The sequence below is a fragment of the Malania oleifera genome, chromosome 1, assembly GCF_029873635.1.
Source record: "Malania oleifera isolate guangnan ecotype guangnan chromosome 1, ASM2987363v1, whole genome shotgun sequence".
Classification (NCBI taxonomy): Eukaryota; Viridiplantae; Streptophyta; class Magnoliopsida; order Santalales; family Ximeniaceae; genus Malania; species Malania oleifera.
Window position 1 is genome coordinate 353,703 of NC_080417.1, and position 24,967 is coordinate 378,669.

At 36.9% G+C, this 24,967-nt stretch overlaps 1 protein-coding gene across 3 annotated transcripts in view; it reads right to left on the minus strand.

Moving 5' to 3' along the window:
• LOC131143938 (protein FAR1-RELATED SEQUENCE 5-like) overlaps positions 1-18,197 on the minus strand; it is a 38,804-nt gene extending 20,607 nt beyond the window's left edge. Inside the window, exons 1-2 of one of the 3 annotated variants that reach the window (XM_058092296.1) lie at positions 15,335-18,104; positions 14,675-15,009 (exon numbers count right to left, since the gene is read on the minus strand). In XM_058092296.1, coding sequence (XP_057948279.1) covers positions 14,743-15,009; positions 15,335-17,536 — 2,469 coding nt within the window. In that variant the 5' untranslated portion in view covers positions 17,537-18,104 and the 3' untranslated portion in view covers positions 14,675-14,742. Of the gene's footprint in view, positions 1-14,674; positions 15,010-15,334 lie in introns of those variants that run through there. The other 2 variants (XM_058092309.1, XM_058092304.1) reach the window with 2 other exon arrangements.
• Positions 18,198-24,967: the final 6,770 nt, after the last annotated feature.

Below are 24,967 nucleotides of genomic sequence, written 5' to 3' on the forward strand. Positions count from 1 at the left end.
AGAAGAGAAAAAAAAAAATGAACCAAATCCAAGAATATATGGTTTTTAAAATATGCAGAAGAAAAACAACATAAGAAACAAGAGGATGAAAATAAGTGTAGCAGAAGTTAGTTGCAAAATGCAGGATTTAACATTGAAGATTTCAACAATGAGATGAGCATGATCATCGAGAAAGCTGGAATCCCTTTAGGGTAATTCCTCCCATAAAAAGCTGAGGAAGACAGAAATATAGGAAGGGGTAAGCAAAAAAAAAAAGCGAGAAATTATGAAGATAACAGAGCAGAAAGGGCAGTGCCGTGGAGGGAGGCCATAAAGACTCAAAACCTATCACAATTTAAGACATCACCAAGCACTAAACATAATTTTCCAAGCTTGCTTTTCTACAACTACAAGTGAAAGGGGCACTAGACAAAACAAGCCAAAGTAACCAAGATTAAAGTAGTTGGTCTGAAAAAGATTATAAACATGAAATAATGCTCCCCTTTTACCTTGCGACACTATTCCTCTCCTCCTTCGTGCATTCGCTGCGATGAAGATTGGTTTAGGTAACGACAAGCCAAGCAATTCAGATCGAAGGAAAATCCTTTGATCTGCATTTTAACAAGGTGAGGGGAGTTCATCTTTGCTCATGACCAGAAGAATTCTGTTCGTAACAGATGGGTTAGGTTTTTGGAAGAGGCAGTTTCATGGTTCATCAAAGGGTTTTCAGTTTTTGGTTGGATGGAGAGGGGTTTTCAGAGTTTTCGCAAGGGTATTACAAACTATTGGCTGTAAATTAGATGGAGGAAGGTGAGAAAGTTCCTGGAGTAGGGTGGGGTAGGAATCATAGGAGGTTTTCTGTGTTCATTCCCGGTGGTGGAAGAAGTGAGGGATGGCAAAGTTTTGCAAGTGTTTTCTGGAACCTGGCAAAGGAGTTATGAAAAGATTTGGGTGATATAGTTGCAGATGGTCATCCAAGTTTTAGATTGTGGAGACAGGTCGTGTTGAAAGGTAATATAGATGGAGGCGAGGGTTGCAATCGTCAAGCCCTTATGGTGGTTAATAAAGAAAATAGGTGATGTGGTTCAATTGAACAAGGTTGAGCTTTAAAAGCCAGCAGCAGTTGCTGTTAATCAGCCAAAACCAACCATAGCCACACAGTCGCCAACCAGTCAACAACCTCCAAAAGCTGCAATCTTCGCCAACTAATCAATTTTTCCCTGAGAAGGTAGCTAGGGTTCCGACAGAGGAGTCATTCGTCTCAGAGGCTGCTAGGGCTGCACTCAGGGGAGGAAGCGAAAGGGTATGGGTCGGGAGATATGATTCTAGTTTTGGACCTAGCCCAACTAGTCAATAAGAAGGGTATTTCTTTTTTATATAAACTGGGCTGTTTACTTGAGCAAGCTCAAGTCTTAGGTTTATCTAAGTTGGGCTCTAATGAGGAGTCTAGGGGCGATCGTCAATCCTTGGGTTCTATTCAAAAGGTAAATGCCGAAGGTTTATCTAGACAGGGGGGGAACGGGGGATTAGACAAGTCAGAACCGGATTTCAAGAACGGGAAGAACCAAATTCAGTCCTCAGAGCTTAGGAAACAAGCAGTGGGAAGGACAAGGTTAGACTTCACATTCAAAGTCCAGCACTCCAAACTTCGAGTAGGGCTGATCAAACTCTGGAACATACCCACAATATTAATAGCTTGGAGCTAGAAAAGACTGGTTTTGCAAATGTAACAAGTCTGGAAGAGTGTTCAAAAAATGGGGAGGTCAGATATAAAAATCCAAGAGCAATTATGTGGGAGATTGATGATATCCTTGTTTGAATTTTGACAGATTTGAGGGTTGCAAGGTGTATGCTCGCTGGAAGTTAGCTTGCATGGGCCCCAAGATGAGAAAGGTGTATGATGAGAAGAGAGAAATGGTGTGCCAGGGACAAAGCTTTCAAGGAGAGACTCAGGAGGAGAACTTAGCATAGTGGAAGGCTCTCTTACAAAGGAGGGGGTTTGGTGTAGCTCTGGGGAAATGAAAGAAAAGAAGGTTAAGAAATGGGTGGATATTTTGGATTCAGAAAGAAATGATTTGAGTGAATTTGACTCTGATGGGGGGCTATTGTTGAGATTCGGAGACAATATGGGTACGATTCTGATTCTTGCAACAAAGTAGGGGATTTATCTTACATTCACTCTGCCCCGTTGAATGGTTTGAACTTTGGAGGGAGTGTATGGTTTTTCAACAATTGATAGCATAGGGATGGAATATTGCCTACTCCCTAGAAGAAATGCCCAAGGAGGATTTAGAAGCTCAAGATCTTTTGGATAAGTTGGATTTAAAGTTGAGTGATGTTGTAGGAAATGAGGTTTGCTTGGATGGTGGCAGAAGTTGTAAATTGAAGGGTCAGAGAGAATTGGCAAATTTGAAGAGTTCGGTAGATTATTATGGAAAAGGGTCAAAAAAGGGGTTTTCTTGTTATTTTTGTCTAGTTTCATGCTGTTTTTTTCCTGCTTTTTTGGCGGACTCCTTGTCCCCGCATGTTGCACCTTCTTTTTTCCCTATATAATATATTTCTTTTATTATCAGAAAAATCATAGTTGGTCTGACCGAAGTGTCTAGACAACAAATTTTACCCTTGTCAATGGTATATTAAGTACGTATATTAGCCTGAGAGCAAGCATAAATTCACCCATAAGCTTGAAGAGCTTTCTCCACAAGAAGGAGAGAATGGAAGGAGGAAACATCATTTCCCAGTGATGTAGGATGGGAAGTGGGATCATTTTGACCCAATATTTGGAGACCTATTTCAAAGAATAGCGGGTCAATTGGGTCCCAAACCAAATGTGTTTAGTTAATTAGTAAATATTATGTGTTTTCAGTTAAATTGTAGTTAGGCTTATGCATATTTGGTTTATTTGTAATTTCTTGTATCTCCAGGGGGTTGGTTTGTGATTTTCTTGCAATTTAGGCTTTCTTATAAAAGGGGTGTGAATTTGTGAAAGCCATGCATGGACCAGTTTGTGTGAATTTGAAAGTGGAAGTTAAGTTGAGGTTGTCCTCCCCGCCCCCCACACCTTGTATCTTCTTCCTTTTCTTCCTTCTTCCCTCATTCTATTTCTCTCTCTAGTCTCTAATTCTCTCTTGGCAGTAACTACAACTGCTTTTTTTCCAGATTTAAACAAAAAAAAAGGATATATTATGATAGAAAGGATTTTCTCACACTTGGATTAGTTACTCTTATTATCTTATACCTGGACCCCATTTAATTTAAATATAACTCAAGTTTTGTTTCATTAAACATGTTAAAAAGATTCTTAATCTTTCAAAATTTGAATTCATTGGATACAAATTGAATAGACTCATGCATTAATTGGAAAGTATCTTCTATTATTCTATTGGTTGGCCGAATTTTAAATTTGATTCAAGAAGAGATTTCAAGCAAAGGACTAAGGGTCCTCAAAAAAGAAGCTAAAAACAAAGAAAGGAAAAATAAATAAATAAAACCCAAAGCATAACTGCCCACCATCCCAAAGACCTAACCAGCACTACTGAAGAAAACCCCCTTTCTGGCCCTAAAAAACACTTTTCAGATCGTTTCCATCATAGTTAATAGATCATTGCAAATTTTCCAATTCCCTTTGACCCTTTTAGCATTACTTCCATCACCACCCAAGCAGATTCCCTGTCCTAAATTAGCTAACTACAAATCCACATTATCCAACAACTGTTGGAAATCGAGAGCTAGGAACAGGCTCAAAGCTCATCCTTGCCTATTCCATCCTTCTCTAAACCTGAAACTCCCTCTGAAGAATCTAATTCAGACCGATTTTTTCCCGAACCTCGTCAAAAAATTGCCCTCAATCATAACAAAGTCACCATTGAACTCACTCTCCACCCAATTTCTTCTTCCTATAGAGTTACCTTCACTAACCATTTTTTTAGATCAATTTTCAGCCCATTCAAAGGCTCCTCAATGTAAAAGCTCCCATACCTGTGTCCTCTCAAAAGTTAACTTTCTTCATATCTGCATTAGAAGATCTTTCAATTGAGGAGTCCCTTTCTTCCATACTCTTCCACCTTTGTTGGAAAAACACCCGTGGCAGTGCTGACCTTCTGGTGATCCTAGATTATGTCTCACCATTCATCCCCACCTTGTTATTACTCAAACTCACACCATCTCAAACCCGCCCTGATCCACAATCAAATTAGCCTCCTCCTTGATACAGACCATCATCCAGAGAAGCCTCTCTTAAGGACTCCTTCGATTTCAGAACTTTCCTTCCCTCATCTCTTCGCACCAATTGAGGATATACCCTACCCACCCACACAAATCCCTTTTCATGGGAGAGGATGTATTAAAAAGTCTGTTCTTCTCCAGATGCTTGCTCTTCTATAAGCCAAACCGTACCCCTCCTTTTTGAAGCCCACCGTATCAAAAGCCTCAGCTATATGATCCTCAGTCCCTAACCACTTCCAATCTGCTGAAATTGTTGTTGGCTTGAGGAGTATTCAACTACACATCTTTTCACTTGTACATTAGGCCTTTGGAGCATGGGCTTACAAAGAAGAAGTAGCCCCGATTTTGAGCCAACGAAAGCTCTCTTTCATTAGAGAGTCCAAAAAACCTTTAAAAGCTCCCTGATCAGACCAAAAAGTTGTAATTGGGCCAAATCTCGCTTCAAAAGCCCTTGGCCTTTTTTTTTGGTAAAAGCCCTTGGCTTATTTCCCAATGGTTGGGCCAAATGGATAGTGATATTAAGGATACATGGCCCAGCTGAATCAAAGCCCACTCCACACCCTGGTGCATTCACATAATCCCCTTCCCCTCGGAAGCCCCAGTTTCCTTGAAAGCTCCTGGACCATTGGCTGCTGCCACTCCTACATTCACCCATTCAGAACCACTGAAATTTCAACATTGCCTCCCACCTTTCACTAAATCTGAACAACTGGATAGGACCTCCTTCCAATCTCGGGATGACTGCTTGCAAATTGAGCCACAACTACACTCGTCTTCTCCAAACCCACAATGGCCTGCAACTCTTGCAAGAACCTTTGCTATTCCTCCCCTTCCTAACCTCTAGGAACAAAAATGGTATAACCTTCGCCTTTCAATTGTAAACCCAACTAGGCAACTCTATAAACTTCCATTCTGATTTTATTTAGTCCCCACCCAAATCTTTATCTCGCCAACTTTTTGTAATGATACTTTTCTTCAATTTTAAAAGCGAAGGCAAGCACTCACAAACCTATCTAGCCACCAATAAAGGAATCCAAATCCATCAGCTGCAAATATGGGTTTTCTCCTCTAGGCAAACAAAACGCCCTATCCAAACTCTTCCACTTGCAAATTGAAGGATTTTCTTTCAATCTGGCACTATTTCGTGATATGTGTGCTTGTCTATTTGAATTTCAATTTCATACGTTTAAGAGTTTTGATGATTTCCAAAACTAAATTTTTGTCCTTAGATTATCAACTTAATATACTAGATTATCTTGTTAAACAAATGCTAAAATTGTAACTTTCAAGTCTAAGATGACTGACCAGAATGATTATGGGACGAGTCTTAAGACACCTTATGCATCACAGTCTCTTTTACATGTTGATATTCCTTTGGGTGTTGGATGTGTTTCTATGTGCTAGTAATGTGATTTCTTATTGCAGGATCTTCTCACACTCACTTGGATTAGTTATTCTCCTTATTATTTTGTGTGTGGGCCCCATTTAATTTAAATTTATCTCATTATTTTATTTATTTTTTATTTTTTTCCTAGATTCTTGTTTTAATTTTCTTAAACAAATTAAAAAGATCCTCAATCTTTGAAATTTTAAATTCATTGGATACTTGACTCATGGGCTACTTGAAAAGTATCTTCTATTAATCCATTGATTGAACAAAATTTAAATTTAATTCCTTGATATTTTTATTGCAGACTTGAATTGAAATTTGACCCCATACTCTCTTTAGAAAGTGATCTAAAGACACATGGTTGACTAATGAGAATATGGAAAGATTGAATATTTTCTTAACATGGATGCTTCTCTAGATCTTGATTGATTTTTAATTATCAATGAGCAAATTTGAACCAGCTGCACATTCTCCTTCTCTACACACGGTTACTCACTTTGTGCTCCATCTCCTTTTCACATATTGACTTTCTAAAATGGAAACCTTGTCAAATTATTGCAATTAATGTTGCTTGATCTTAAATCATTAATTGGTCTACAATATTTTGACTTTGTAGGAAATTCATTAGCAACACAGCCATTGAAGCAAACTCTATGTATGTGTTGTGAACTTCTTTAAGTGCAAGGAAAACATGACAAAACAACATGCCCAAGAGAACTATAACTTTTCATAGAACCCTAGGGTAACCAGTTTTTCCTAAGAACTTCACCATTAAAGAACCCCTAGGATTTCTAAGCATTTGAACCCTAGGGTAACCAGCTTTCATAGACCAAAATTCTTTCAGTCACTCCCAAATCCACGCTCACTAAACCATAAAGGAATCATAGAGAACTAAAAGTAAGCTCTAACATGCGCACATTCCAAAAATGCACAAAATTCTAATTTTTTTTCTTATAAGAAAAAAAAGAACATCTCAACTCATGAAAAAATTATATCCTTAATCTCCATTCCCCAGGCTGGAAATCATCACTCTCCAAATTTCTCGCAAACAAATATCATTTCTGAAATTAAATGAAGGTATACCAAGAAAGAGAACATACAATCATAGCAAGGAAACAAAATCCTCAAAAAAAAAAAAAAACAAAACAAAAAAACGAAAAAAAAAAATAAAAGTAAAAAATAAAAAAAATAAAAATAAAAGCTTCTCGCAAACGAGGATCATCTCAAAACAAAATTGAAACTGAAAACTTAGGGCTATGACACTGGCGCTATACGGCTGTGTGTTGCGATAAATTAGTGGTTAAGATGCCGGGACAATAACAAGCCCATATCTTTCAAGCATCAGAATGTAGATTGTGATCGACAACCACCAATGAAGCAATGAGATCCTCACAAGGGAAGATTATTGGCAGTTGGCTGCCAGAGAAGCAAGCTTCAATTCTCCAAAGAAACCAATTGAGTGATTATCACAATAAAATTCCAACATGGTTTTACATCATGGTCGCAGGTAAATTTGCGTAACGGTCGTGGGCGTCGCAAAACACAAGAGAAGCAGCCGCTACATAATGGAAAGTGGTCGCAGCGGCCATGAATTTTTTTCATGCACACCCAACCATGTCAAAATTGAAGAATAATGATGGAATCCTTTTAAAACAAGATTTTTAATGAATTTTGACTGCTTTTATTCAACCTACAAATACTTTTTAATAGGCAACATAATTATTATATTAATTTCAGTGCGTTGTTTACATAAAAGATCATTTTCTTTTATAATGTTCACTACTTTAATGACTAAAAAAATTTAGAAATGTAATTGAAATTTACAACCAATTAATTAGAGACATAAATGAGGATTATGGAATTTAGGTCCATTACACAAATGATTAGTTAAGCTATACACAATGTTAATTATAGTAAATTAGCAATTAAGCATCAGCTATAAAGAATTTAAGATATTTAAAAAAATAAAAATATAAGTAACTAAGTTAACTAAGTAAATTTTAAAACTTAGTTAACTAGAATTTTATATCGATTATCTTAAAAACATAATTATCTGAAATAAATAAAAATTAATCTTTGGTATTAAGCCTCAAATTTCAGCTGCTTAACTTGCCTAAGCTAAGGGGAACAAAAAATAAAAGCGGGGGTCGCTGGTTTAAATAAATTATACATGCTGCAAGTGGAGCGGGGTGGATCCAATAGAATTAAATAAATTATACATGCTGGCAGTGGACACTCAATAAACCCACGAAGTAACAAAGAAAAGCAGCAGCACTAGAGGCAGCCAAAAATGGAGGACTTCGGCCATCTTTTTAAACATACTTTGGATCTACCCAAATCCCAAGCTTCCAGCTTGATTTCCTACTCAAATCTCCCCAAATCACTTCCAAACAACAAATTTCATCCCAAATGGATAAACATTCTGACAAAGGGGAGGGGAAGCACGCACTCGATCTTTGGAGTTCAGACAGCAATTTCAAGGACAAAATTCTATTTTTTTGCAGCTGTAGATCACTAGATCTAAGCTGGACAACCTTGGGGAAAGGGAGAACTGAAGCAGAAGGCAGAAAAATTGGGAAGAAATGAGGTATTTTCAAGCATGGTATTAAATAACGGCCATTACGTAACGGAAAATTAGGCCTCCGATATCGTTACAGGCCACTAATGCGGTGAGCAGGAAATTCACGGCCATAACGGCCATTACGGAACCATAACAGCCCATAACGGGCCTTACACTTACATTAAGGACCGTAACAGCCACTACACCACATTACAGCTGCCGACAGGCCCAACATCTTATACCCTTCAAATCTGCTTCATTTTTTGTGTGTCTCTTCGCGTGTTGCTGCTTCTTCCCCTTTCGTCTCCTTCGTCCAGCTTAGATCTACAAATCTGAAGCTTCGAACCCCAAAAATCAGCTTCGATTTGTTGTTTGAAGCTGCGCTCCGCAGGTTGGCATAGTCGGCTCTTCAATCCGTGGAGATTTTCACAATTTGTCGGCAAAATTGCTGTTATTTGGCAAAGTTTAGGGTAGATTCAATAAGGAAATCTTGAAATCAAGAAGAAATTTGAGGATTTGAAGGCTTGCAGCTCAAACTCACTTCATTCGGTAGGTCCGGTCACTGTCAGGACTTGGGTAAGCCTTCTTCCAGACTCCAGTCTTCCTTCTTCTTTTTTTTTTAATTGTTTCTTTTAATTTGAAGCAGTAGAGGCTACTCCAGTCCAATACAGTGCTACACAGCCTACACTGTAGCCTACTAAATTAGTAATTTAATTTATTTTATACTTTTAAGTTTATACTTATTATTTAATTTATTTTATTTTATGTATGTAAATTTGTAAATAATTATATAAGCAAAGTAGTTAATATAAAAAATTAGTATAAAGTATAGAATCTAGAGTACAGATTTACAATTAATATATAAGTAAAAAATTATTAATTAATATGAAAATTTCTGCAAATTATAAATCTACATATTTATTTTTTTAAATACCTTGAAAATTAATAATTTAATATTAGATCTACAATTTATAATATTTTCTAATTTCTACACAATTAGTCAAGTGACTCAAGTACACTACTTTTTAAATAATTAAATTGTAGATCTAAAATTATATATTTATTTTGTTAAATTGCAAATTGTAATATAAATAATTGTGTTATATATGCATAAATCAAGTAAAATTTTTAATAGTTAGCAACTTAAAATCTAAAATTTAATCCAGGATTTATGTTATATTGTTATGCAATTAGCTAATTATGTATCATTTTATTCTTAATTTCTTGTATAAGGACCATAACTTTTTATTTTTACTTATGTGTAGAAGTCATCTAAACAGGCATCAAGATGTTGCATGATAAAAAAGGAAGTGAAGAGCTACCTAGAGAAGACATTGGTTGGCATTTTTCAACTCTAGTGGAAGGCAATAGACATGTTGTCTTATGTAAATTATGCGGAGAGACAATTAAAGGAGGAATTACAAGATTGAAACAACGCTTGGCACATAAAAAAGGTCAAGTGTCTTCATGTCCAAATGTAACCACGCAGGTCAGAGAAGAAATGATGAAACATCGACAATGATATGCAGAGAAGAAGAAAGATAAACAAAAAAGGCAAGAGGGACTAGAAGCTCAAATTAGAGGAGATTTTGAAAATTTGAGCGATGAAGAAGATTCAGATGAGGAAAGAATGAGATTTGCTCAACAAGAAAGCATACGAGCACAACAAGAATGGGAAGAGAGGCAAAGAATTAGGGCAAGAACTGGTGGGAATGGTAATATTTATGAACACAACAATGGCTCTAGTAGCGGCAGTGCCGGTAGTTTTGGTAGAGCTCGGTCACAAAGTGTTTGAGTAGCTGGAGGCATGGTCTTAAATTTCCACGAAATTTCCGATTTCCGTCACCCTCGAAATTGAAATGGCAGTCGATTTCCGTCTTGCATAATTTTTGTCGAAATCTCAACGGATCATCTGAAACTTATCAAAATCTTGAAATTTTAGCGAAACTTGTCGAAATTTTAACTATATGATGAAATTTTGTCAAAATTCAAATGAGAAATTTAAGAGTGAAGTGAAATTTCTATCTTAATTTGTTTTATTTATTTTATCGAAACAAAATATTATTACAAGTGTTTTTGAAATTATACGAAAAAATAAACTTACAGAACATTTTATTTCACCATTCATGTCTAAATTATCATTATTTGTATAATAAATAATATTTAAATGATTTATGAATTTCATTTGTATTAACTGAATATGTTTAATGTATATTATCTTACAAATATGTTTGATACACATACTATTTTACAACTTTTCCACCTCATACAAAACATAAATGTATTTAATTTGTAATATATTAATCCTAAAACTTATGTTATTATGTTTGTTAACCATTTCTAAAGTTTCACAAAGAATTCATGTTTTACTACTAATTTCCATTATTTTTTCAAATCGAAATAGAAATTGACATTGAAATCGAAATTTTCGTACTTTTGGAGCTTTGAAATTTGAGTCGAAATCGAAATTTAAGACCTTGGCTGGAGGTAGTGGATGACAATCGATTAACCCTGATGCCCCTGAAGCTAGATTAAGGGCGATGGATCCTACTCTGAAGTAGGAGTGTTAGGCAACCAAAATAAATACCAAAATTCTGAAAGGTTTAAGGAGTAAATTAGGAAAAGTAGTGGAAAAATTCCTAATTTATTGAATTCTAGCTAATGAAGTTGACTCTCTATTAATGCAATCGATGCTTGATGCTGCTGCAGAGGTTGGAAAGGGGGTGAAAAGTCCATTACCCTATGAGGTCTCTGAAATATATTTGGAGCAAGAGTATCAGGAAATGAAAAATTATATATCTTTTTTTGCTGGCATTTGGAAGGAGAGAGAGGTGTATCCATTATGCGTGATGGTTGGTCAGGGCCCACAAGAAAATACATAATAAACTTTTTAGTTTATTGCAATAAAGGCACTGTTTTCCACAAGTCAGTTGATGCCTCTGATGTGGCGAGTCGAACAGCTGAATCTTATTTGAGATAATTTTTTAATTTTGATTAATTTGAGTCACTTGATGACTTGTATATTTTTAATTAAGTAGTAGTAATTGTTATCTATAATTTCATTTCAGATTAATGGGCGAGGAAGTTGAAGAAATTGGAGAGAAAAATGTTGTTCAAGTAGTGATTGATAATGAAACTGGAATGAAGGTAGGATGGAAATTATTAATGCAAAATAGGCTCAATTTCTACTGAACAACATGTGCAGCTCATTGCATAGACCTTATTCTTGAAGATAATGATAAGAAAAGTAATGTGAAGAAGGTCTTAGAAGATGCAAAAACAATAACCTCTTTTATTTGCAACCACACATGGACAATGAATTCTATGAAGAAATTCACAAATAACAGAGAATTGCTTCATCCTGCCATCACTCGATTTGCCACCAACTTTATTGCTTTGGGGACCATTGTTGGCCATAAACAAGGATTGAGGGAAATGTTCACATCTAATACTTGGAAAAACTCAAGGTTTGGGATGGCAAGAAAAGGCCCAACATATAATGCAAAGAAGATTATCTTAGGGAAAGAGTTTTGGCAAAAGGCCTCTAATATAATTGAAGTACAAGAACCCTTAGTGAAAGTTCTTAAATTGGTTGATGGTAATGAAAAACCAACCATGAGTTTCATATATGAGGCAAATGATAGGGCGAAGTTGGCCATTTAGAAAGATTACTAGTTCTACAAAGATTATTGGAAAATTATTGATAACCAGTGGAGTTTTCAATTACACCTAAACTTGCATGCAGTTGGTAAGTGTAAATAAAATACAACTTCTTATTTTTTCAACTTTTAAATTATGCATAGTTACATTAAAAATTTAAAACACTATTATTGACTAATATATTTGTAAATCTAATTTTAGGATATTTTTTTAACCCCCAATCTCTTTATGGTGCCATGGATTCTAGGGTTGGAGGAGGAATATTACAGGGGCAGCAAAGAAAGGAATATGGTTCGGAACAATACAATAGAAAAAAGAAAGGGTACAGAAAATAATTGAAAGAGATGAAAGTTTCCACTTTTTGTGGATCAGATTAGGGGGTTAAATCAAAGTGAATAAGGCTCTTACCTAGGGTGGGCTAGTCAAACAAGTTATATGTGACAGTGTGAATGGATTTTCTGTTCACACACTGTCAGGAAAGAGCACGCATGGTGGCATATAGAAGGGCTGCAGGCAATTGCGTTTCAGGGCTAGTTGTGCAACACCTTCTGGCCAACACTGGCAGAAGTGTGCAGAAGAACTTGCTGCACAAAGAAACAGGGATAGCAACGGCAGGGAAAGTTTTTGGCAAAATGTCTGGTGAACTCCAGTGATGAGATAGCAGCGACGGGGAAAGTTTTTTGGCCAAATGTCTGGTGAACTCCAGTGATGTTTTAGCACATGGTTCCTGAGGCAATGGGCACACAATTGTCCTCTGAATGCTGGGGACAAACCTTTGTCTGCATCAATGCTCACCTGTGTTGCTGGCAGCACATAGGGGCAGCAGGCAAATCTTTGGGCCAGGATCCCTTGAAAAGAAGATTTTAGTTTAGATTTTCTGGGCCTATTTTAGCATAGAGTCCTGTGGGTTTTATAAATCATGGGGTATGGTTGTAATTTGGGATTTAGGCTCGCTAGTGTAGGCAATTAGGAGTTCTTCTATTAGAGTAAATTTAGACTTGGAATTTCGATTAATTTAGGGTGCTTTTACCTCAAATAAAATTACACTTGAAATTTGGATTATTCTCTTTCTCCAAACATACACTTAGTTCCACTTCGCAAAAAAACTATATATATATATATATATATATGCATATAAATAAAGAATCAAATGAAAAAACATTACAATAATTGGGCCTAGGGCCCATTTTCCCAGTAGGTCTATAGAACCCTTTTTCTGGTTTCAAGAAAGGGCTCAGTGTCACCCAACCAGGGCACTTGTGTTGCATAAAGGAAAACCCCCCTTAAGCTTCACAACCCAATAAAGGTCAGCGGTTTCTGCCTACTATGAGAATCTTCTGAAATCTATGAAATACTATAATCTCCTCTTTTCAAAAGAAGAGTTATATCTTGATCACAGTTTAAAGCTCACTTTATAGACAAAAGGTTCTCATTCCAACTCAGCCTCTGATAAGCCCCTCTCCTCAAGCTTCCAGTCAACAGATTCTTTTTCTTCAATCTAGACATCCCCTAAAGATTCTCTTTATATTTAAGATGGATTCCATAAATTAGCTTGACCCAACTTTACTTCAAATACAATAGAAATGAATTATCTATGACTCAAGTGGCAACCAAAAACCCTGTTCTACATTGACATATCATGAACTGGCCTTCAGTAACCCATCCCATTCCTTGACTAATCACATGCATGCTAAACCACATTCCAATTAAGATTTATGGCAAAGAAGGTGTGTTACTCTAGTAAGTTGTGCCACCGCCATCCCCAATTACCGACTGCATCATAAAAAATAAAACTAAACTTCTTATGGTTGAAATTGTAACTAGATTCTTAAATTGATCTACATTATACACAACACCTGTAATACAAATGAGGGAAGTTCTTTTCTTTAAAAAAATGGTTGACAGGCTGAATCACATATTAATATTCATAATCACTAATCTTTAAAATATAGAGTCCCTAAATTTTTACAGTAATATTCTAATTTCTTATAGGTAGAAATATAAATTACAAAGAGGCCAGTAGATCAAAGGTTTCCTACTCACAAAAACAGAACCACTCACTCTAAAGACTCATCAAATAGAATTATGAATCAAGTTTCAACAAGATGATTCCAATAACTCTTTCAACATTTCAATGCAGAAAAATCCAGGCACAGATATAAATGAATTCAAAAAACTAATAACATTGCCCCAATTCTGACACTAGAAAGATGCTTGTTTCTGTAGAATAATTTATTTTTACCCCCCCCCCCAAAAAAAGGTGGTTTGTACAAAGAGATTAATTGTAAAAATGTATTATATGAATCCAAATGGTTGAGATAGCAAACCAAGCCTTAGGTCTCACTAGGTGGGTTCAGTTCTATGAATCCTTTTCCACCAATTTACACAATCTTGGGCAATTACCCAAATCCTATTGGGTTTAAATTTGGTTCAAATTTTTAACAAGGTCAGCAATCTGAACAGCTAAAACAAGGATGCATCCAATGACTCTAATCACTAGTATGAACTCTATCTTGGTCACATTTCCATCTCAAAACTTCAAGTTGATGAGTCCAACAGAAAACCTTGATATGTCATTATAAACCCCAAAATACTTTGGTTGGCCATATGTCCAAGAATTTTATTATTATGAATTAAAATTAAGATTGTTTTTTGTTTTCAGCAGGATGATTAAATCGAGATGATATCAAATAATATAACTTAGCAAAGCTTCTCGTTCTTATCAGAAAATGCTATTTTCATGTAATTATGCCAATTTACAGCTGGATGATCAAATAGAGACAAGATCAAACAATATAATTTTGCAACGCTTCACATTCTTAACAGAAAATACCATCTTCATGTAATTATGCAAGTCTATGTGTTGAAACCAGCCATATTTCTTTATAGAATATTATATGTTAGTTTTAGTATAATGGTTCAACACATATTAGCCAATTTCATCTAGAACTACAAACGCTTCCCAGACAATTCTAATCTTTTGGTTCATAAAGAAGTCCACTAAGCATATGCTATGAATGAGGTAGCCCATCTCCCAAGCCCCTTCCCAACTGATCCTTACATTTAAGTTCCCTGGGAAACTATGTGCTTCAAATTTCTCACTCTTTTGCATCTCATTTGACAGCCTCAATCTAGTACTAGCAGTAAGAAATCCATGTGGCAGGTGCTTCTCTCGATTTAGCTTCCCTTTCCACTTCTGTTGATAAATGCAATTATACCATCAACCTAAAAATATCACTAAATTAAAATGATCATGCCAGAAACTATACAGTGGATAGATCACTAGCTCATAAGTCATCCCCGTGTAAAAAACAATTTCTATCCAATTGATGGTTTGCAGGTTTAAGGTGAAAAAAGTATTTATCACAGTAAATTCAAAAGGCATATAAAACAGTTCAGTAAATTAGATGCTAGTGAAACAAGATGAAAGGATACCAAAATAAGCATTAAATAATGAGTAATATTTGAAAACAAAAATTGAGAAGGGATTGATTAAACCAAAGTAACTGAAAAAAAAATACCAGAGACAGAGGTTGTTCTAAACCCCATTGATGATCTCCGCATGTATCATTCGCATGACTTTCACGAGAAACACCGACTTCGCTGGCAGTCTCGTTGAAGATGGCAACTCTTCCTGCATTCTTTTTTGCATGAACAACTTTATTTGTAGCCTCTTGTAGAGCACCCATAGCCACATTGTAAATGTCCATGGTTGTCACACCTTGATCTACATACTTTAGGGCTTCATGGCGAAGATTGTTATATCGAACAGTAAGAGATTCTTGAGAAGTAGAACTATTTAACAAATTCCTAGAATGCTCTTCCAATATGACACCACTCTTGGCATTTCTTGTCCATCGTTTCATAACATAGCGCAGTGGAAAAGTAAGAACATTTGTCACTCGAAAAACAGTCAATATATGTCTACAAAGAAGGCCAGAGAACTCAAACATCTGGCAGCTACAGGTTGCTTTCATCTCTCTGACATTAAATCTGACAAGGTAAAATCTATGAGTTTCACCAAATTTAGCAACTCGATATGTAGTGACTGCTTCATCATCCTCAACTTTGGTTGCCAAGAAAGTAAGTGTCTCAACCAATTCCTCTTGAAATTTCATAAATAATTTCCTCGTGTAAAGTTCAGCTGCTTGTTTCTCCATTGGAGATGGGGTCTTTAGAATGGGGGCAGTGTTCATAGTATCATAATCTGCTTTAACTTCTTTCTCATAGCGACTTTCCATGGCCTTCTCGTACTGCTTAGCAAACTGTTGTAGGGTTGTCGATGCATTCACATATCCATCAAAATAGGAGTTCATGCAATCACTGAGTTGTGTTATAGATAGTTCAGCAAAGAACGTGTCCCTCAAGTATACAGGCACCCATTGCCAGCGATCAGTATAAATTGTTTGAAGCCACTCATGTTCCCGAAGATCGTACCTGTCTATCAGGGACAACCAACAAGATTCAAACTCTTCTATTGACTCCGTTAGATTCACACATTTATGGAGCTCTACTTCAAAATTCGGGTGTTCAGAAAGCACATAGGACAACTTCTCTTGGGATTCTTTAAAGATGTGCCACTTGCAAAAACGGTGGCGGGTCTCTGGTAAAACCTGCATAATAGCCAAGCGAATAACCCGATCATGATCAGTTGTGATAGAGACAGGAGGCCTACCAGACATCGCAGAAAGCCAGGTTTTAAATAGCCAAACGAATGATGCTTCAGATTCATTTATTAGGAGGGCACAACCAAACAACACAGGCTGTCCATGATGGTTAATTCCTGTGAAGGGTGCAAAAGGCAACCTGTAGCGGTTTGACCTGTAAGTCGTGTCAAATGTGACAGTATCACCAAAGTAAGTGTAGTTGGTCCTTGCCTTAGGATCAGCCCAAAAGATATTGCTCAAGCACTGATCTTCATCTCCCTGCACAGCATAGAAAAATGCGGGGTTCTCAGCCTGCATGCATCTGAGGTAGTCCAAAAGCAGCTGAGTGTCACCCCCGAGTGTCCTCTGCCGACTACTTCTCATGTAGTTCCTACAGTCACGCTCAGTGAATCCGACATTGCTAATGCCACCATATTCTTTAATCAGCGCAGACATAATTCCGCTGGGTCCAATACCAGCACCCTGTAAGGTATCAATCAAGGACTTGGCAGAGCCAGAGACATGGCGGTGCGATCTGAGGCAGTGCACCTTATCGGGGGGTACAAGCTCATGATTGTGTTCCTTCGCAAATCCAGAAACAACCCATCTTCCGGAATCTTGAATCTTGACAACCAACATGGCTTTACAACCAACCCGGGTTTCGGCACGGGGGCGCTTCACCCGGCCGTCATGGCCGGGAGGCCTGTCCTTCTCAACCCGAAAGCCCTCTTTGGCGCACACGAAAGATCTCTGAATGATGGCACCGTCACGCCTGGACCTGCGAGACATGCTGACCCGGGTGCTAAAGCCGACTCGGCGAGCATAAGAATTGTAGAAGGCCTTAGCAGCCTCTTCTGATTCGAACTCCATGCCTTCGTAGGGCTCAAGATTGGAATCTCCTTCAGGAATGTAAAAGAGTTCACCACTACCAGCGCCGCTGCCAGCAGCAGCGGAAGAAGTGTCCATGAAGTCATCATCATCATCAACGGAGTGCTCAATGTCCGCAGTGTCATCTCCGAGGCCCATCATGTCGAATTCAATCACATCGTTGCCCAAACTCAAAGGTTCAAATTCCATATCCGGAGATTTTTTATGAATTTATATTTTTAGAAGAAAATAAGTATTTAACGGGAAATTATTTATCATAACCAACCTCCAGCTCCAACTCCAACTCCCGGAAAGAGGCATAATAGTAAAACTGATCGACTATCGTGGATAGTACCCATATCCACAGGGCGGAGATGGGAAAGCCAGCCTGGAACTAAAAATCTTTTGCAGAACAAAAAGCAGCAACTCGCAGGGTAAAATAGAGTGACTGGAAAGGAAAGGAGAAAGGCGTACCTTTATAATTATTAGGGTTTCAAAAGGTAGATGGGGAGCTGACAAAGAAAGAAGATGAAGTGAAGCCCTTTTTCTGTTCGAACCACAAAATTAGCCGCGATGATTTTACAGGAAAATGAGTTTGGAGGAGGGGCTGCAGAATGAATTTGGGACGGAGTAGGACGGATAGGAAAATGCATTGGGCTCTCATGGTGTTGGGCTCTTAATCACCATTGACAAGCCAAGTTTCGAGAAATTATCGGCGTGTCACTAAATTAATCCTCAGTTGCAATGTAGAGGGAGCTCAGGCCCATCTCTGAAATATGGTGTACCAGTATACCTAGTATTTTTTATGTTATGGGATTTATTGCAGCCAAGCCACACACAATAATTTGTTGGCTTAGTCTGCAAGTATAGCAAGAGAATAATATACAAAAGTTAATAATTTATTGAAGCAAATAGGAGTGGTAAAACGGATTTATGGGTGAGGTTTAGATGGGTCATAAATAGATAGGTGTTCAATAAATTTGGATCTAGATTGATCCGTTTATTAATGATGATTAACATATGAAGTAGGACGAGTATAATTGGTATAGTCCTACCATCAACCCTCAAGCAAGCACATACACGTGAATACTTTGATTCAAATATTCAACCAAATACAAATATCATAAATTATGCAACGATTCACATGTTGTAAAAATTTTGAAAAAGTGTATGATTTTATCCAAAAATTAAGTCTTAAATGCTCCTTTATCAAGGAATCAAGTTTTTATGCAGAAAGATGTTATTTTCAAAATTCAAGAATGTAAACTCGAATTTAACAACTTAATATTCTTACGATTGATATTAGCAAGTGACAATATTGAAAACTACGGATTCAAGTGGCCTCCTCTAATATGGGATTATATGCTTCAAGTAATGGTTCACACAATCAAGCAAGGACTCAAGAAAAGTAACAAGTTTACTCGGGAGAATCGTTGGATGAGTTGACATTGTTCAACACGAGCTTAGTGTTGACCTTATAGGTTACACCCGATTTTGATAATGACAAATACTTAAATATTTGATGATTTTCAAGTGTTTGTGCAGGCTTAGATGAGCATCTCAAGAAACGACACTTGAAGCAAGACATGAAGACCCTGAAGGTTTTCAAGTGTTTGTATAAGCTTAGATGAGCATCTCAAGGAATGACACTTAAAGCAAAACATGAAGACCCTGAAAATTTTAATTCATATTGTCAATTCAATTAATGTAATATGGGTCTGTAATAGTAACTATGGATTTTGTCTATAATAATTACCTGCATATCATGCATATAGGATATATGATAAACTCAGTAAAACCCTAGTATGACTCTAGGTCCCAACACTCATGCACATATATCATACAAAATACAAGAGTGTTAAAAATGCACTTAATTGAATATTTTTAGGGAATTTGAGAGAGCTCGGGCGACCGAATACCAGGAGTTCAAAACTCCTCGGGCGTTTGAACTGTTAAGAAGTCAACAGTTGACTTAGGCTCTCGAGCGATCGAACAATTTTGTGCATACTGTCAACGAGCACCTGAACCACCTGAAAAGGACCACTCACCAACTTTGGCTACCGAGAGATTTAGTTCAAAGTAAGGCCTAGGTGACTGAACACGTGAGTTCGGGCTACCAAATCTAGGATCGGACACCCGAAAATCTGAAGAAATGTTTCTGACTTTGGTTTGGGCCACCGAACGGGAACTCGGGCTGTCGAACTGATTTAAAGACCTTTTATGAATGTGTTTGTTCGGGCGATTGAACCTCGTTGGGTTAAAAATATTTTAACTGTGGTAAATACGGGTTATTTTGGGTTAATTGTGTTTAAACAATTTGAAACTTTTTTAAGAATTCCCAATAAGTCTCAAACAGTTATAATTTTAACCTTGCCTATAAATATAGGCTCATTTGTGAGGATTAACAATTAATTAGTAAATTCATTAGCCAAAAATCATCTCTTTTAAAAATACTCTTTTTGTCTAAATACTCTCAAATTTCCATTCCCCTGATACATTTTGAGATTATGAGAGCGTATTTAGTGTGCTTGGGATTGCTAGATTTTGCTAAAAACTCTCATTTGCTTGTTTGATTGTGATATTATTTTTGGGGAGTTTGGCTTAGTTTTATCTCATTGATTTCACATTATAAATCATTGTTGGGATAGACTAGCAAGCTTTGGGGTCTTTGCATAATTGTTGCTAGACTTCCATAGTTTTGATTTTTGTTGTGCAAAAATATTTTCAACAAGCAAAATATTTTTTCAAACCAGTAGTGTGCTTGTTTCATTAAAGAAAATCTTCTTGAACTAATTTGAATATTTGATTCGTATATTTGGAATATTGATTTTCTATTAAAATGTGTTTTGTTTAAATTTCAAGATATTGCTTGTATTGAACACTCTTGAGCATTACATTGATAATACCATATTGAGTGTTGTTAGCACAACTATCTGCATCACTGAACTTATACTATATCCATATTATTGATGTGTATGTGATTGCGCATATTAGGTACATATCTGCTTTACATGAAAGCATAATCACTGTACTAGTTGATTGAGAAAAATAATGTTGTATTCCAGACGTGGCCTGAGAGGGTGGTAATCCAGTCCAGTAAAAATTGTGTAAAGGTTGAGGTCAACCCAGTGTTAATTGACCTAGTTGTTTAGGTGTCGCTCCACTCGTTTAAGTGAGCATTATAATAGTAATCCTTGTATTTGTTAGCCAAGGCGAGGGCGTAAACAATTTGTTGAACCTCGATGACACTTCTTGGTGTCACTTATTTTTTATAGCTTTCTAGTGCATGCTTAGTTGATTAGATTGTGCTTGATTTAATTTACATGCACTAGATTGACTTTAGGGTTGTGAAAATATTGTTGTTAGGATATTGACCTAGAGCATCAATTTTAAAATACCAATTCACCCCCCCCCCTCCTTGGGATCACGGTTTAGCTAACACTTAGACCACACTGGAAGTCCTTTAATCAAGTTTTGAAACACAAGGATGAAAGTGGGAATGGGTGTGTAAAAAGAGAAGGTCATGTGGACATTTAAAGGGGGAGGTCGTCGGAGTATTTAGAGGGGGAGGTCGTGTGGGTGAGAGAGGGAGGAGGGGGTGATGGTGATGTTAGATAGAGTGGTCTCTCACTGCTTGATCTCCCGAGAGAACGGCGTAGCCTTACACTACGCAATCACAAGATTGGACAAAGCTTCAAGCTTCAACAATGGAGTTTTTCTTTAATATTCAATAATAAACTAATTTGTGTTCTTACAATAAGAAAGGATATAAAGACTAGCATGGGGGGACAAAGCATTAAACACTCACACAACTCTCACACAAGCATGGGAGACAAAACATTAAATACTCTCACAACTCTCACACAAAAGACAACCTAACACAATTAATACATACTAAAAAATAAGAAATTCCAACTCATAGACACACAACTCAAGTTTAATTATCTTACACTATTACAATTCAAATTTGAAACTCAAACATGTGCCAAAAAGGAGGCAAAAATCGTGTGGGGTCCACATGGATCTTAGGCTTGATCTTACTTCAACATCTTCACTTGGGTCTTCATGCACCTAATAGTCATCAAGAATAAATATCTAAGTCTTCAAATCTTCAATCCATGAGTCAATAAAGTCTTGAAATAAAATGTCCAAATTCAAATTAAAGTGTCCATGCAAAATATAATGTCCAACAGTATCATCTTCAAGAATGCATCCACAAATAATAAAATCTTCAAAAATCTTCCTTCAAAAAGTAGATGATCTTCAAGTAGTTCCATGTGTACCTACAAAACAATTATGAGTAATAGTGGACATTGGGAGGTCGTTCATGTGTCATCATATTGGCAAAGGAGATAGACAAAGGATGTTGATCCCCATCAACATATAAACTCAAACCCGTCTGTTTAATAAACGGATCATAAACGGGTACCCATTAAGCACACGTTTAAATATAATTTATTTATTTTTAATTCTTTTAATTGACTTAAAATCCGTAAAATTCCCTAAAAATACATATCTGAGATCTCATTATTGGACAGAGCCATTCACACAGATCGTGAAAGTGGCTTTCATCAATTTCTTTAGCAAAAGAAGTAAAGCCCAGATGGATTTTTTAACTACTCCAGCTCCAGCTCCAACTCCAATTGTAAGATATGAGTTCCATATGTTTTCTCTATGAGTACTTTGTCGTTGTAGTGCTTACACGTAGAGTGATGGAGGGATGTGCTCTTCTAAGTAGGGAGGATGTATGGCTAAGCATATGCTCGTTTGAAGAGGAGAAGAAAGGAGATGACAATTTGGGGACAAATGTATCACGATTCGAAGGAGGAAGAAGTGGACCTATCGAGCTGTGGAGGACAGCGGACGCTGATTTGCCTTTTGCCCTCTATGGCTTCGCCTCTACACCTCTGCCTAAATATGATCAATTAATAACGAGACGAAACAAAGATAAGATGGAAAAAAAAAAACTAACTCCCTAAAGACTAAGTTAAAGCAGTGAAGTGAAGCACTGAAGCCAAATAGACAATTTAGCCATGCTTGCATGTTGTCATGCTGTGTTATGACGTCACTTGTGCTTGCTATGTCGTGTGGGCTACAAGCTTCTGACTGCACAAGGGCAAAGAGGAAGGCCCAAAAGTGTGTGTGTGTGTGTGTGGAGACCCGAATGATTATCGTAATTTAATAATAGGAGGAGGAGAGGAAAGAAGGAATTAAAGAAGAAAATTAAACAGGGTATCGTCGATGAACACAGGGGATTCGTCGACAAGCACACATGAGCGGCTCATCGACGGGGATGTCTCTCGTCGACAAGAAGATACCGAGAGAATATATTTCAATTCTGAATTTCGTCAACGAGGAGTGAGCATTTGTCGACTAATTTCCTTCTTGACCTCGTTGATGAAGTGACGTGGCTCGTCGATGAAGGCCAGTGTATAAACAGCCTAAACTTCATTTTCAGCTGAAATCTCACGCACAAACTTCTCTCTCCCTCCCTCTCTCTTGTTCGACCCATCTTCCTTCTCTCTAAGTTTTCGGGCCGGATTCTTGCCGATTCGATGTTCCGAGGCCACCACGACACTTCTGGGAAAGTTCTCTTCAATCTACTAGAGTGGATCGTTGGTGGGGCTGTCTTGAACTTCATCCTAAGTTTAGGGTAAGGTTTTATATTTAGTATTTGACTTTCCTGTAGTTATAGAAATTGTAGTAGTTAAGAAAATACTGAACTTTTGTTCTAGGAGATGTTAATTTCAGGGTGTTGAACAGGAAACCCTGCCGATGTAGGACTGGTTTATCTTAGGGGCATTTTAGAAGTCAAGTAAGGGAATAAACTAAAACAATTATTTTCCATGAAAATTATTATTACTTATTAGCAAATAAATTTTCAGAAAGCATGTATTATATGTATGAGTATATTGGTAAAAAATGCATATTTGGGAAAATACTGCTGTTATAGAGGAAATATGATTTTAGAATGGAAGTTATGGTTTTATTCAGCATTGTGTGGCATGAATATTATTTTACTCAGATTGTATTATGTTAATCAAGTTTATAGGAAAAGCATATTTGCAGTTATTTCAGTATAATACTGTACATTATGATTTCAGAATACATGATAAATAATACCTTATTCAGATCAGTATGTATGATATGTTTGGCGCAAGGCCGTAATTATAAATGTTTCAGCGCAAGGCCGCAATTATGAATGTAATAGATGCGAGGTCCCATTTATTTACGTTATTAAAGAAATCAGAGCATGCTATCAATCTATTTACGTTAAACAGTATATTATCATGTATTATATGTTATCACAACCCGGATGATAGTTTAGATCAGTTACAGGAGCACGGTACCGTAGCTATACAATTCAAATCAATTCAGTCCAGATTTGTGCAAAATGTCCTGCTAGTAGAGAGGATGGGAGATGGATAGTCGATGTAGCTTTCAGTGTAGAGTTGTAAATGTCAATCTAGTAGTCCGGACTAGGAGTGTGGCGGGCCCATCATACTTATAAACATTTTTGACTTGGCAATAGTCGGCTAGCCATTGTCGAATCCTGCGTTTAGGCTGCACAACCCGTCATGGGGGGTAATACATAACATCAACTAGCTATTCATCTTGGGTAAATTTCAGAATCACTAGTTATATCAGATGATTTATGAACAGTATGATTTAGTAGAATTTTGAAATTATATGTTTACTTAGTTATGCTATTAACAGTGTTTTCACGTATGTGACATGTATTGTATATCTATTATAGCATTAAATATTCATGTTGTCACATAATTGTATTTAATTTATTTCCCTTACTGAGAGGTGTCTCACCTTATCTTAAATCATTTCAGAGACCCCAAATAGACCGGCGGATCGAGGTCGCCGCTGAGGTAGTATTTATCACCCTGCTAGGAGGGTGAGTATTTTGAACTAGGGTCTGTGGGTTTTGATATCAGATCCTAGATGTATCTTTTGATGTTTTTGGGGATTGTATATGTGTATACATATAGTATTATAGTGGACTACAGATAACTCTGGTATTATATACTCTATGGTTTGGAGATTTTTATGTAATTTATTTTTACTGCTGCTTAGGTTTTCATTGTATATGACAGCTGCATCCTCGCTACCCATGAGTTCGGGTTGATTTTTATTATATAACTAATTAGTGGTATCAGGATGGTTAATGTGATTAACTATACAGCAAATTAAGCAGCTCATTATAGTTTGGTATCAGAGCCTAAAATGCTAGGTTTTGTAGATTTTAGAATGCAGCAGTAATAATACCAGAGTATAGGATAAGGGAATTTGAGGTTTGGCTTTGTAGTCTAGATGCAGGACTTCCATGATAGTTTGTGTGTCTTTCCTGGGATGACGATTTCAAGAAAGTCATGGTAAACTATCATCGGGTTGGGTTTCTAGGTTGCAGGATTGAACCTTAAATTAAGATCAGGGGTGATGAATTAGTTTAAGTTATAATATACCAACTAGATTATATGTTATGGAGATAGGGTCCTAAATTAAGTTTATTGTCTTTTCAGGATGGACACTGGAGGTAATAGTGCCCATGCTAGTGGGAATGAGGGAGTTGGGCCCTCAGATTCAGATAGTATTGCGCAATGTGGCACAACAAGTCATGACTGAAATTTC